A 13119-nucleotide genomic window follows, 5' to 3' on the forward strand; every position below is an offset into this window, starting at 1 on the left:
TACTTATAAAGTACTTAGGTAAGCTAAAGTGTTTTAAGGGTCTGGAATGTCCCTTTAAATGTATTGTACAAATAATGCCTTCACAATGAAAAACATGGGTACACACTCAATGGTATTCCATCCTTGAATTGAAAAGTGCACAGCTGAAAGCAAATCCTGCCACAGGTACCTTTATTTATGAAAAACATGAATTAAGCTATTTGTGTAAGGCAATAGAATCCTCAGCTTGGAGTTTATTTGCATGATGTGGCTATAATCATGTTTTTATTTCTGGATGTAACAAATTAAATTGTGACTTTATGTACAATGCATCTAAGGACCTTAGTGTTTCAAACAATTAGTGCATCAAAAATTGTGTTATACAGTGTCAGATGAAAGATTAACACTGATACTAGACAATATCTTCAAAATATTTGTATATAATAACTCTGCTGTCCAGAACCCTCTCCCCCCCACCTCACCCCCTCAATTGCTCTTCACTAATGGCATATTAAAGAATAATAGGTGGTTGTGTCTGCAATACTTGATAAACATGCCAGTTGGTAAATTCAGAAGCCTTTTTTGATTTACATTTTTTTTCTCATTGGCCAATGTGTTGACAATGATTTGCTAATTTTGGAAGAGCTTTCTTGGTTTACTGTCTCAGTGAGAAAAAAAAAACCTTCCCAGTCCATCCTGAATGCATTAAATAATTTTGAGCATGATCAAGACTGAGCAAGGCTCTTCAATGAAATTCAGTTATAGAAAATGTACTTTAAAAAAAAAAAAAAAAATTCCAAATATTGCAGTAGCATGGCCTAAAACAATGCATTTGCAATTGCGTTTTGAATACCTTGGGGAATCTTTCATTTTCAATTTGTGTTGTTGTTTTGAAGCATAATAGTAATTATGGATAATTTTCATGTGCTGTTTCTGGTATGTTAAAACAATATAAAAAATAGTATAGTGAGAGCAAGTATTTATACACCAGATATAAAATAGATAAAATATATAAAACAGGCAATATTACCATCTGTCTTGGATGTCCTAAAAATATAAAATAAAGGACATAGTATAGCCTGTATAAAATGGTTAAAATTAAAATAAATTTAAAATTGTCCACTCACGTGGTTCTGAGCCTTAAATAGCGGCTCAGACTTCAAGCGCCTTATAATAATTTCCTGGAGACCGCAATGCTGATTAAGTTGATCTCTGTCAGAATCCCCTTGTATAGATTGATAAAAGCCAAGTCAGGAAATGCAGGAACAAACTTTATTTTACAAAGCATATAATGGAATCTCCCAAGTATTGCACAAACGCGTTTCGACCGTTATGGTCTTTATCAAAGTGCTGTATAATAAACCAAACTTAGCGTTTAAATACATTTACAAACATTAAAAAAGGCGCGCATTATAATTTCTTCGCCCGTTTACTTCCGGTTTCCGGCTGTTACTCGTCATCGTTTGATTTCCAGCTTCCGGTCACGTTGCGTGTCACGGGGTATTTCCGGATCAGCGGTCATATTCCCTTTGCGTTCCAACAGAGGCTCCGGTTCCGGTCAACATCAATAAGTTTTTCTCAATTGTCTTTTATACCATGTTTTATTTCCATAGTGTAAATAAACAGTGTAAAGGGCATTCATTTTGTACGTATTTATCCATTTTTTAAAACGTTATTTGGAACTTTGGTGAGAAAAACTTATCTAATATTGGACTCGTTTATACAATAAAAAATATATTAAAAATTATTAAGAAAAGTTACATATATATAAGAATGTATCATATATCACAATATATATATAAAAAACACAAAATATGTTAAAAACAATTTCATAGGTTAAGGATATAATAAAACCAAATACGATATGAATAAAAACCCAATATAAGAAGGGGGGGATAAAACAGGAAAAAGAAGAGAATATATAAATGGTTAAAATGGACCAAAAATGGACCTTAAAAGTACATATAATAAAAATACATATAATAAAAATACATATTATAAAAAAGAGGTAGTTTCAAAATCCACATTAAGGCCTTCAGGAGTGAGGGTATTGAGGTTAAACATCCACCTCATTTCTGCTCTACTTAAAATTTTATCTTTACATCCTCCTCTCCAGTGGACTTTTATTTTTTCTATGCCTATAAACTGAAGACCTTCTGGATTTCCATTATGATACTCTAAAAAATGTTTGGAAACACTGTGGTTAATGAATTTTTTCTTGATATTATTAATATGTTCCCCTATTCTGACTTTTAATTTTCTTATTGTCTTGCCCACATATTGATAACCACACGGGCAAGTTAGGAGATATATTAAATTCGTTGTATTGCAGGTGATTAATGAATGTATTTTATATTCTTCTTCTGGATTTTTATTCGAAGAGAAAGTTTTTTTATTTTTACTTGTGGTTCTTTTTAGTCTACATCCAGTGCAATCTCCGCAATAATAAAAGCCTACTTGTCCTTCTAAAAAAATTATTGGTTTCCTTTTTTTCTTTATCTAAAAAACTGTTTGTTAAAATTTGCCTAAAATGTCTTGCTCCTCTAAAAATTAATTGGGGTTTATCTCCTAAATATGGTAAAAGATCTTTATCCTCTTTTAGCACAGGGGAACATATTAATAATATCAAGAAAAAATTCATTAACCACAGTGTTTCCAAACATTTTTTAGAGTATCATAATGGAAATCCAGAAGGTCTTCAGTTTATAGGCATAGAAAAAATAAAAGTCCACTGGAGAGGAGGATGTAAAGATAAAATTTTAAGTAGAGCAGAAATGAGGTGGATGTTTAACCTCAATACCCTCACTCCTGAAGGCCTTAATGTGGATTTTGAAACTACCTCTTTTTTTATAATATGTATTTTTATTATATGTATTTTTATTATATGTACTTTTAAGGTCTATTTATGGTCCATTTTAACCATTTATATATTCTCTTCTTTTTCCTGTTTTATCCCCCCCTTCTTATATTGGGTTTTTATTCATATCGTATTTGGTTTTATTATATCCTTAACCTATGAAATTGTTTTTAACATATTTTGTGTTTTTTATATATATATTGTGATATATGATACATTCTTATATATATGTAACTTTTCTTAATAATTTTTAATATATTTTTTATTGTATAAACGAGTCCAATATTAGATACGTTTTTCTCACCAAAGTTCCAAATAACGTTTTAAAAAATGGATAAATACGTACAAAATGAATGCCCTTTACACTGTTTATTTACACTATGGACATGGTATAAAAGACAATTGAGAAAAACTTATTGATGTTGACCGGAACCGAAGCCTCTGTTGGAACGCAAAGGGAATATGACCGCTGACCCAGAAATACCCCGTGACACGCAACGTGACCGGAAGCCGGAAATCAAACGATGACGAGTAACAGCCGGAAACCGGAAGTAAACCGGCAAAGAAATTATAATGCGCGCCTTTTTTAATGTTTGTAAATGTATTTAAACGTTAAGTTTGGTTTATTATACAGCACTTTGATAAAGACCATAACGGTCGAAACGCGTTAGTGCAATACTTGGGAGATTCCATTATATGCTTTGTAAAATAAAGTTTGTTCCTGCATTTCCTGACTTGGCTTTTATCAATCTATACAAGGGGATTCTGACAGAGATCAACTTAATCAGCATTGCGGTCTCCAGGAAATTATTATAAGGCGCTTGAAGTCTGAGCCGCTATTTAAGGCTCAGAACCACGTGAGTGGACAATTTTAAATTTATTTTAATTTTAACCATTTTATACAGGCTATACTATGTCCTTTATTTTATATTTTTAGGACATCCAAGACAGATGGTAATATTGCCTGTTTTATATATTTTATCTATTTTATATCTGGTGTATAAATACTTGCTCTCACTATACTATTTTTAATATTGTTTTATACACTTTCTGTGTGACTTGGAGTGATTCACACTTGGTGATTTGAGCACTTTGTACCAATATTTTTCCTTTTTTACTGTGTTTTATTAGTTTCTGGTATGTTGGCATTGGAAGCAGGTTATCCAATTTCATATATACAGAAAAAAATCTATGAAAGATCCAATTCAGGAAAGTCAACATTCCATTTCGATGGCTCTACTTTTAGGGAATAGTAGTCTAGTAAGATCAGTATTAAGTCAGTATTATTGATAACAAAATTGTCAGTTATGCAAGAGCAATCCCCATCTTCGAAATGAGTAATTATAGACTGAAACTCATAATTTTAAGGTTAGAAATTAAATTTCTCCCTCGTATGTAGAAACATCAGAAATATTTTATTAGTCTTGTCCCAACAGTCGCCTATGATTGACAGGCCAGCCAGTGACATCGTAACCAGGGTAATTTTTTTAAAGAGGGAGTTCTTGCAGAAAGGGTAAAATAATGAGTGCTGTATTGTCAGTTCAGAACCAAGCTTAGTCTAGTTTATATCCAATCTCTAATTGTAATGTTTGATAGAAAGCTGTGAATGTACTATGAGTGGTATTTCTGCATATGGTGCATGGAGTTACTGGATTAAAGAGAAAACGGTATAAAATTGTTGACCCAAGGAGCAATTTGCTAAATAGTTTGTCCCGTGGCATAGTCCAATGCATTTCTATTTAACTGCCAAGTTAATTTCTAGTACCGTATTTATCGGCGTATAACACGCCCCGGCGTATAACACGCACCTCATTTCCAGAAGGAAATTCCAGGAAATTTCCACCCCTCCCATAGTATTCCCCCCCCTCATCCCATAGTGTTCCCCCCCCTTTCCATAGTAATCCCCCCCCTCCCATAGTATTCTCTCCCCCCTCCCATAGTATTCCCCCCCCATAGTATTCTCCACCCCCTCCCATAGTGTCCCCCCCTTTCCATAGTATTCTTCCCCCCCCTCCCATACTATTCTCCACCCCCCATAGTGTGTGTCCCCCCCCTCCCATAGTGTCCCCTAGTGCACTTTCCCTCTGTCCCATATTTACTTACCTGTCTTGAAGCGTGGGCCGGCTTCACAATAGTGTGCACACTTCCTTTCAGTCCCGCCGGAAACCGGAACCTGAAATTTAAGTTCCAGTTCCGCGGTGCGCGCTGTGAAGCCGGCCCACGCTTCAAGACAGGTAAGTAAATGTGGGATATCGGCGTATAACACGCACCCATGATTTTCTCCCTATTTTCAGGGAGAAAAAGTGCGTGTTATACGCCGATAAATACGTACAGTATCAGGATGGTTTATTATCTGGAATAATTTATCTGCTTTTTTGGTCCATTTTTTTTTTTTTTTTAGTAATAGTGACATTTAGGGACATGTGGATAAGGATTGCCTCTCAGCGAGAATTATATTATAGGACACTGAAAGATAATGGCCTATCCATTTGGCATTTTAATGACTACTTCGTGACTGTTTCCAATGGTTCTTTTGAATAAACACATTATGAGGGTTATAATTATGTAAAACATTCACAACCAATTAGCATTTGACAGGGGAGTTAAGTCCTGCTAGGAGATAAACGTAAGAGGGAGTGATTAAAGAAATCGAACAATGTAAGGAACATAAAGATATGCAATCAGAGGAAGAAAAAATAGCTTACATTGTATGAAAATACACCTGGGCTGAACAATTGTAACAATTTCAGAGTTATTCACTAAAGTGAGAATTATCAGGAATTCAAAGTGAATTTCAAATTTGAGGCCAAAATAGACAAATTTGAAAAATTCAGTAAACAATGCTTGAAGTTCAGCTACCTCAATTTTGTCTCCCTCCTTATGTTCTAATGTTTAGAAGATTTTAAAACATAGACCATTATAACTACAATGTATATACACTGATGAAATTCTACATCAAGTTACTGGATATAGTAAACTGAATATATTCTGTATTATTGCCACTTTGATGAGTGTCCTCTTCCTGTTTTAGGTACCACGATCAACAAGATGTTACTAGCAACTTTCTGGGAGCCATGTGGTTAATTTCAATAACTTTTTTATCGATTGGATATGGTGATATGGTACCGAATACTTACTGTGGAAAAGGAGTGTGTTTACTTACTGGAATAATGGTAAGAATTTACTGCCTTCAATTTGTATAAATGTATACTAGAACTCAAAGCACCCGGTTTATGGTACCCTGCACCAGTGGCATATTTTGAAATGGTGCTGCCCTAGGCATGACAGATCTTGGGCACCCTCTAATTTAAATTTTCCCACACTCAGACATGTACATAACAATGTAAAACCAGACTGTATAGACCGACTTTGCGATGATTACAATCTGCTTAATGAACACTTCTACACATCCTTTGTGATAAATGGAACAGCTGCTGGGGGATAAACTTCTTATCCAATAAACCTAAAACTACTCTACTAGACAGCAGTGTATGGGATAAGATCAAACCCATAGACCCATAGACTCCTGATTGCTGATTCTCTTGCTAGTATGAGTGGAGGCTGCAGTAAAGGAACTCTCTGCTGTATTTTTTTTCCATTTCTCCATTCAAATCTCTTGAGTGTAGCTCAACCAGTGTCAATGTCATAATATTTTGCTGTTATCTGCAGTATAACTCGACCCCCTCAGCCAACACCCCCTTTCAGAAAACTTCTTGCTCATAAGAAGGTACACAGCATAGTTCAGCCAGTGAGATATCGGTGTGAGCTGAACTGCTTATTTGACATTTCTCCTTCTGCCAATCACTATCCTCCTATTGCTGATATATTATCTAGATTAATCTTTTATTGATTGAGTGAAGTACATAGTTGTGTACGCAGTCAATGAATTGGATTAATGTCATCATTATTACATATGATTAATTTATTCTTTGCGTCATCTTATAGCTTTCATTAACAAGTAATAAACAATTTAATATTCTCAGCCTGACCCTCCTCAACAGAGGAAAAACATTAATTCTCTTGACTTTCAACTAATGTCAGCTGATGTCCATTCTCAGTCCTCACCAATCTATACTGTCTCCTATCCCTCTTTGGCTATCTCCTTGTACAGCACTATCCCCACTGCTGCCCTGGACACTGCAGCCCCACTCTAAACATATAAATAGGATACACCTCCAATGGTGGCACACTAAGTGTACCCACTACCTACAAAGATGCTCCCTTTCAGCTGGACGATGTTGAATGAAGTCTCACACCTTGTCAAACTCAGTCCATTACAAATTAATTTTGCACTCATACAGAACAGACCTCATCCTTGCTAAACAATCATACTTTTTCTCTCTCATTAATACATACTCCCACAATCCAGCATCTCTTTGATACTTTACCCCTTTATACTATTAATCACATAGGATGTGAAGAACTCTGTTCTTTGCCCTGCATGGCCATCCCCCAAACTAACCTTTCAACTGATAACTTTGCATGCTATTGTATGGACAAGATTAATCAGTTAAGGAAAGAATTCTCTCCAGTTCTCTGTCTCAGACAAATTTGGACCATGCCTTTCTAACCCTTCAATATATCCATGGGAACCACACTCAATCCACAAAAAAAGCCAAGGGTGCTAAACTGGACCATGGGCCAGCACAATCCCATTAAATGTAGATACCAAAAATAGAAAAGAGGTCCAGGCACTCCAACAGCTTCAGCCAAAATTATAAGAACAGAAAGTATATATTTCAACCCACAAATGGGTCTTTGTCAAGCTTGAAGCTGTTGAGGTGCCTGGACCTCTTTTCAGGTCTTCTCCCCAGCTATTGAACAGGAGGTGGTTGTGCTTCTCTTTGCCTCTCACCCAACCATTTCTCCACTTGATGCCATTCTATTTCAACTTATCAGACCTCTCTACTCACATTTCTTTACCAATTCATAGGTACACCACTTCTCAGTCTCTCCGCTCTGCCAGCGACCTTCTCCGGTCAGTACTGCTTACTCATGCTTGCAGTACTTCTCACAGGGGACAAATTTGAAACAGCCTGCCTACTTCAATCACACTTTCCCCTAGTCTCCAAATATTTAAGAAGGCCCTCAAAATCCTTTTTTTCAGAATAGCCTTTGGTCTTCAGAGCAACCATTATGTTTTACAAAACTATCTGTCGCTCTCTCTGAGAAGGCCACACTCCACAATCACTTTCCAATTCTGGTACTTTTCCACCTTGTCGCTTGGTTACCCCCATGCCTCCTTATACCCCACCATCTCTAGATTGTAATCTCTTTCGAGCAGAATCCTCATCAACATATTGTTACTATTGTTACCCAGGGCCGTCTTTAACGCGGGGCAAACGGGGCAGCTGCCCCGGGCCCAGTTGCTCCTGGGGGGCCCAGAGCAGCTGCCCCGTGGGCCCCGTGATTTGCGCAGCCCCCCTTGGACCCGGCGGTGCGGCTGCACAGAGCCGCACCGGCCTGCACGCTGAGGAGGCTCCCCGGGTGGCTCATGCACTAAGGGCCACCCGGAGAGCATGTGTGAGCAGGGGCCCGGTCTGGCGCTGTGACGCTTAAACAGCGCGACCGGGCCCCTTCCTGTACCGGCTGGGAGGAAGTGACGTCACTTCCTCCCGACGGAGAGCACAGCCGCGCGGGAGGAGAATGGCAGGGAGGGGAGTTCCAGAGGAAAACTCCCATCTGCCTCAGCCTGCCACTGGACCCCAGGGAAACCACCCTCCAGGAAAAGGTAAGAACCTGGAGGGTGGCTAAATGTATGCTTGTGTGTAAGTATGTTTGTGTGTGTCAGTATGTCTGTCTGTGTATGTATGTATGTGTGTGTATGTCAGTAGGCCTGTGTGTGTCAGTATGTCTGTCTATGTGTATGTCAGTATGCCTGTGTGTCAATTCTTCTGTCAGTGTATGTGTCTGAGTGTGTCAGTGTATGTGTCTGTGTGTGTCAGTATATCTGTCAGTGTATGTGTTTGTCTGTGTGTCAGTATATCTGTCAGTGTATGTGTCTGTGTGTGTATGTATGTCTGTGTGTGTCAATACGTCTGTCAGTGTATGTGTCTGTGTGTCAGTATATCTGTCAGTGTATGTGCCTGTGTGTGTATGTATGTATGTCTGTGTGTCAGTATGTCTGCCAGTATATATTTGTGTGTCAGTGTATGTGTGTGTCAGTATGTATCTGTGAATGTTTTGATGTCTGTCTGTGTGTATGTGCCAGTACGTCTGCCTATGTGTATGTCAGTATGCCTGTGTGTGTGTCAGTATGCCTGTGTGTGTGTCAGTATGCCTGTGTGTGTGTGTCAATACGTCTGTGTGTGTGTGTCAGTATGTCTGCCAGTATATATTTGTGTGTCAGTGTGTATCTGTGAATGTTTTAATGTCTGTCTGTGTCTGTATGTGCCAGTACGTCTGTCAGTGTGATTGCACATTGGGCGTAATTGGGGGGAGGGATAGGAGGGGCAGGGCCCAGGGGGCCCAAGAAAATGCATTGCCCAGGGTCCTAATCATATTAAAGACGGCCCTGTTGTTACCCTCTTCATAAATGCTAATAATAAGTGTCTTTTATAGGTACAACCCTTAATAACATCACATTCATACACATTTTCATTAGCAATGTCTCACTGCAGATTTTGGTATTACAAAAAACATGCACATGACTTAAAATAAAAATGATCCACAGAGGGTCTTATTTATATTAAGACTAAATCCTATAAAACTGACCTTTTTTGTTGATTCTTCTACCTGGGGAATTCCCACGTAGGCAATTAATGAAGAACATTAAAAAGCAATTACAATTTAAAAGTGATTTATAAAACACTTTAAAGGGACTCTCCAGACAGCCTCTGTTTACTCACCTGGTTCCAGCGCCGGGAGCCTCGTGAAGCCGCGCCCCCTATTTCGTCAAAATGACGAAATAGGCGGGCTCAAGCAGGGAGCAATCAGACGCTTCCATTTGGAAGAGTCATTGCTCCCTTGTGCGCATGCGCGGCTTCGCCGCACATGCGCACAGACTTCATGCGCGCGGTGTGAGCGGCCGCGAGCTGAGCTGACTGACAGCTCAGCTCACGGTCTTTGCCCGCCCCCCTCCTCTGCTGACAGGCTGGAGAGAGAAGGCGCGCAGACAGTGCCTTCTCTCTCCTGCACACGTCAGACGTATTTTCAAACGTCTTACGTGTACAGGGCCTTTTTAGGGCCCTGCATGATAGGAAGTGCCTCTAGTGGCCGTCTGAGTGACGGCCACTGGAGGCATTCCTATCAATCAATGTAAACACTGTATTTTCTCTGAAAATACAGTGTTTACATTAGATTGCCTGCAGGGAGCTATAGATCTCACCTGAACAAATACATTAAGCTGTAGTTGTTCAGGTGACTATAGTGTCCCTTTAACAATGAATGTGTTAAGCACCAGCATTTTTCTTATTTTCATATTTATTTCATATTTCATACTTCATATTTACCTGCTTAGTCCCCCTCCCCCCCACTATTCTAAAGGGTGAACCATGTTATTTTGTATCAAGATGTAGCAGATTGTTTTAAACACCTACAAAAATATAATGGAATATTAACTTATATTAAAATATTAACTTTCTTATTTAAAGTCTGTTTGCCACCTCATATTTAATATTTATATTTATTTATTTTATATTTATTTTAATATTTATAAGACAAATTCATCTTTTAAATATATTGTTGCTCGTGGTTTCCTTGCTGCCTGCCACTATTGTACTAAAGAAGTGGAGATTTTTAACACATTCTTCTGACTGATCTGCCTTGTCTGCAGGCAACTGGTACAATGTTTTAATAACACTGGTGTCTCCTGCATTTTTATCTTACTCTTGGATGTCAAGATAGGATATGGCTAGATACTGTGACAACCTTCAAAAACTGTATCTCTCAAGTGTTGGCAAGTGTAAATGTGATAAAGTTAAGGATTAGATCCGTGCTGGCACTTACTGTTAAATAGAAGATAGTTTATGAGAAATGTATTTCAGGGTACTGCAGCGCTGTAATTCTCACCAGGTAAAGTAAGCAGCCCCGTACAGGCTCTTGTCTGCTAAGGGCACCTATTGTGCCAGCAAAATTAGCATTTTATTTTTCTTTAAGTATTTTTGGAAAGCACTTGTGGTGATTTCATTTTGAGTGGGAGAAACAGGTCCTACAGTGATCTTCTAGTCTCCTCCAAAGTTTAAGCACTTGTCTATTTGTCAGTTTTACTTAAAGGGACACTGTAGGCACCCAGACCACTTCAGTACATTGAAGTGGTCTGGGTGCTGTGTCACTTTTGCACCTAGTGCTGCAATGTTAAATATTTCAGTTCCAGAGAACTACAATGTTTACATTGCAGCACTAAGTCTAGACAGCCACTGGGGGTGCTTCCAGAATTGCAATGGACTTGATTAAATGCTTTCCTACGGGGAGATCGAATGCACGCGCGGCATTTGCTGCACATGTGCATTAGACCCCGCTTGTCGGGGGATAGAGGAGCGGCGGAGCTTTGACCCAGCGCTGAGGAACATAAGGTAAGGATAAGGTAAGTAAATAAAGGGTTTTTAACCCTTTATTTCCAATGGAGGAGACATGAGGGAGGGGGAGGCAGAGGCAACGGTAGTGCCAGGAATACAGCTTTGTATTCTTGACACTACAGTATCCCTTTAATTACGTGCAAGCAGTGCCAATTTGAAATACAATAATACAATACAATACGATAATAAAGTAGCAGTATGCACCTCCATATACTGTGTGGTCAGTGGCAAGGGGAGTTATATGGAGTTATGTGACCTCATATGAAAGAAACACCCTTTTCCTTCTCGTCCCCTGTCTTATTTTAGAATGGGAAATACTGTAAGTATGATATCAAAAATACAGTTGAACATCAGCATTTTCTTATAAATTTATATTTAAGAGTTACGGTGTAATCTACTTTCAGAAAAATATATAAGAAAAATGAGTACATCCACACTTTCCAAACAGCATTCACCTCATAACTATAACACCCACTCACTGCCCACAGTGCTTGAACATTACCCATACCATTGGGTTACTTCCCTCAGCAGCATACCTTAAAACATTTAGAAGTATGGAAGTGGGATAGAGGATGAGCTTGCCAAGAAATGTGTGCCAGTGCAGTGATGCAACTTGTGATACCAGCAGTCTTGCCCAGAAAGGTGAGGGGGCAGTCAAGCCAACTCCTACTCAGGTAAGACCATAAAGAGAGCCCTGCTAAAGTGTTTTGTGCATGGTCCTAGTGACCTCAACAAAACACAAGTGCATCTAATGGTCTATGGCAGCAGTTCCCAAACCAGTCCTCAAGTACCCCCTACCAGTCCAGGATTTAGGGATTACCCAGTTTTGTCTAATGTGTTTTTAGAAAGAAGGGAAAAAAACACTTAAGGCACAACAGGGTAATCCCTAAATCCTGGATTGGTAGGGGGTACTTGAGGACTGGGTTGGGAACCCCTGGTCTACAGCATCAGAATTTATTTTGGAATCCAGACGTGTCAAGCCATAGCTTAGTATTCATAGCATTTTAAAGTGGAAACAATTTTGTCCTCAAATGTGTCCTTTGTTTTTTTACTTTGATCTTGTGCATTTATATGCTGTTTATGCCCTGCCAAAATTATATTTCGGAGGATAGATTATGCACAGCTGTTTTTAAATGGATATAATCTTAATTTGGTGAGTGCCAGGTTCTCTATTAGCTTCTTAAAATACTGTTCAATTAATATATTTATCTCTTTAAACCTCAGATATTTTTCATTTATGTGTCTAAAAATTAGAGAAGTCATAGTTAAAAGAGTATGTGCAGGTGACTGGGGCTCATAAGTAAACCATACTAGGACCACCCCACTGACACACTGCCTTCCACCGCTAACACGCTTGACTGGTAAGAAGTGACACACCTCCTGCACGGCGCTCCGATGCTCACCATGAGACTCCGCTCCTACCCCCCCCCCCCCAGACTATCCTCCCCCCCCCCCCTCGGTTAATTCCTACTAGAGAAGATGAGGGACAACAGGCTAAGTCTACTCATCCGCAGCATCGAGAGGACTTACTCATTAAGTATCCAGCCAACGAGCAGTGTTTGATGATACATGAGTGGATACCCCACGCTCGGAGCACAGGCCTGGGCCACGTGGCTCGTCCCTCCGGGCTGGACACTACATGGTTTAATCAAGTTTACTTAGGCACCTCTATAGCATGCACATTTAATATGTTTTTGTTCTTTATGTCGTTCTCTTTTTATGACTATTGTCGTTTCTCATTGTATTATTTACATGTACAATGTATAT

The 13119-nt window shown here is 38.9% G+C and overlaps 1 protein-coding gene across 2 annotated transcripts in view; it reads left to right on the forward strand.

The window, feature by feature from the left end:
* KCNN2 (potassium calcium-activated channel subfamily N member 2) overlaps nucleotides 1-13119 on the forward strand; it is a 195447-nt gene that overhangs the window by 106618 nt on the left and 75710 nt on the right. For both annotated transcript variants that reach the window (XM_063456928.1, XM_063456929.1), the window contains exon 4: nucleotides 5868-6009. In XM_063456928.1, coding sequence (XP_063312998.1) covers nucleotides 5868-6009 — 142 coding nt within the window. The remainder of the gene's footprint in view (nucleotides 1-5867; nucleotides 6010-13119) is intronic.

Source organism: Pelobates fuscus, chromosome 5 (genome assembly GCF_036172605.1).
Source record: "Pelobates fuscus isolate aPelFus1 chromosome 5, aPelFus1.pri, whole genome shotgun sequence".
NCBI lineage: Eukaryota > Metazoa > Chordata > Amphibia > Anura > Pelobatidae > Pelobates > Pelobates fuscus.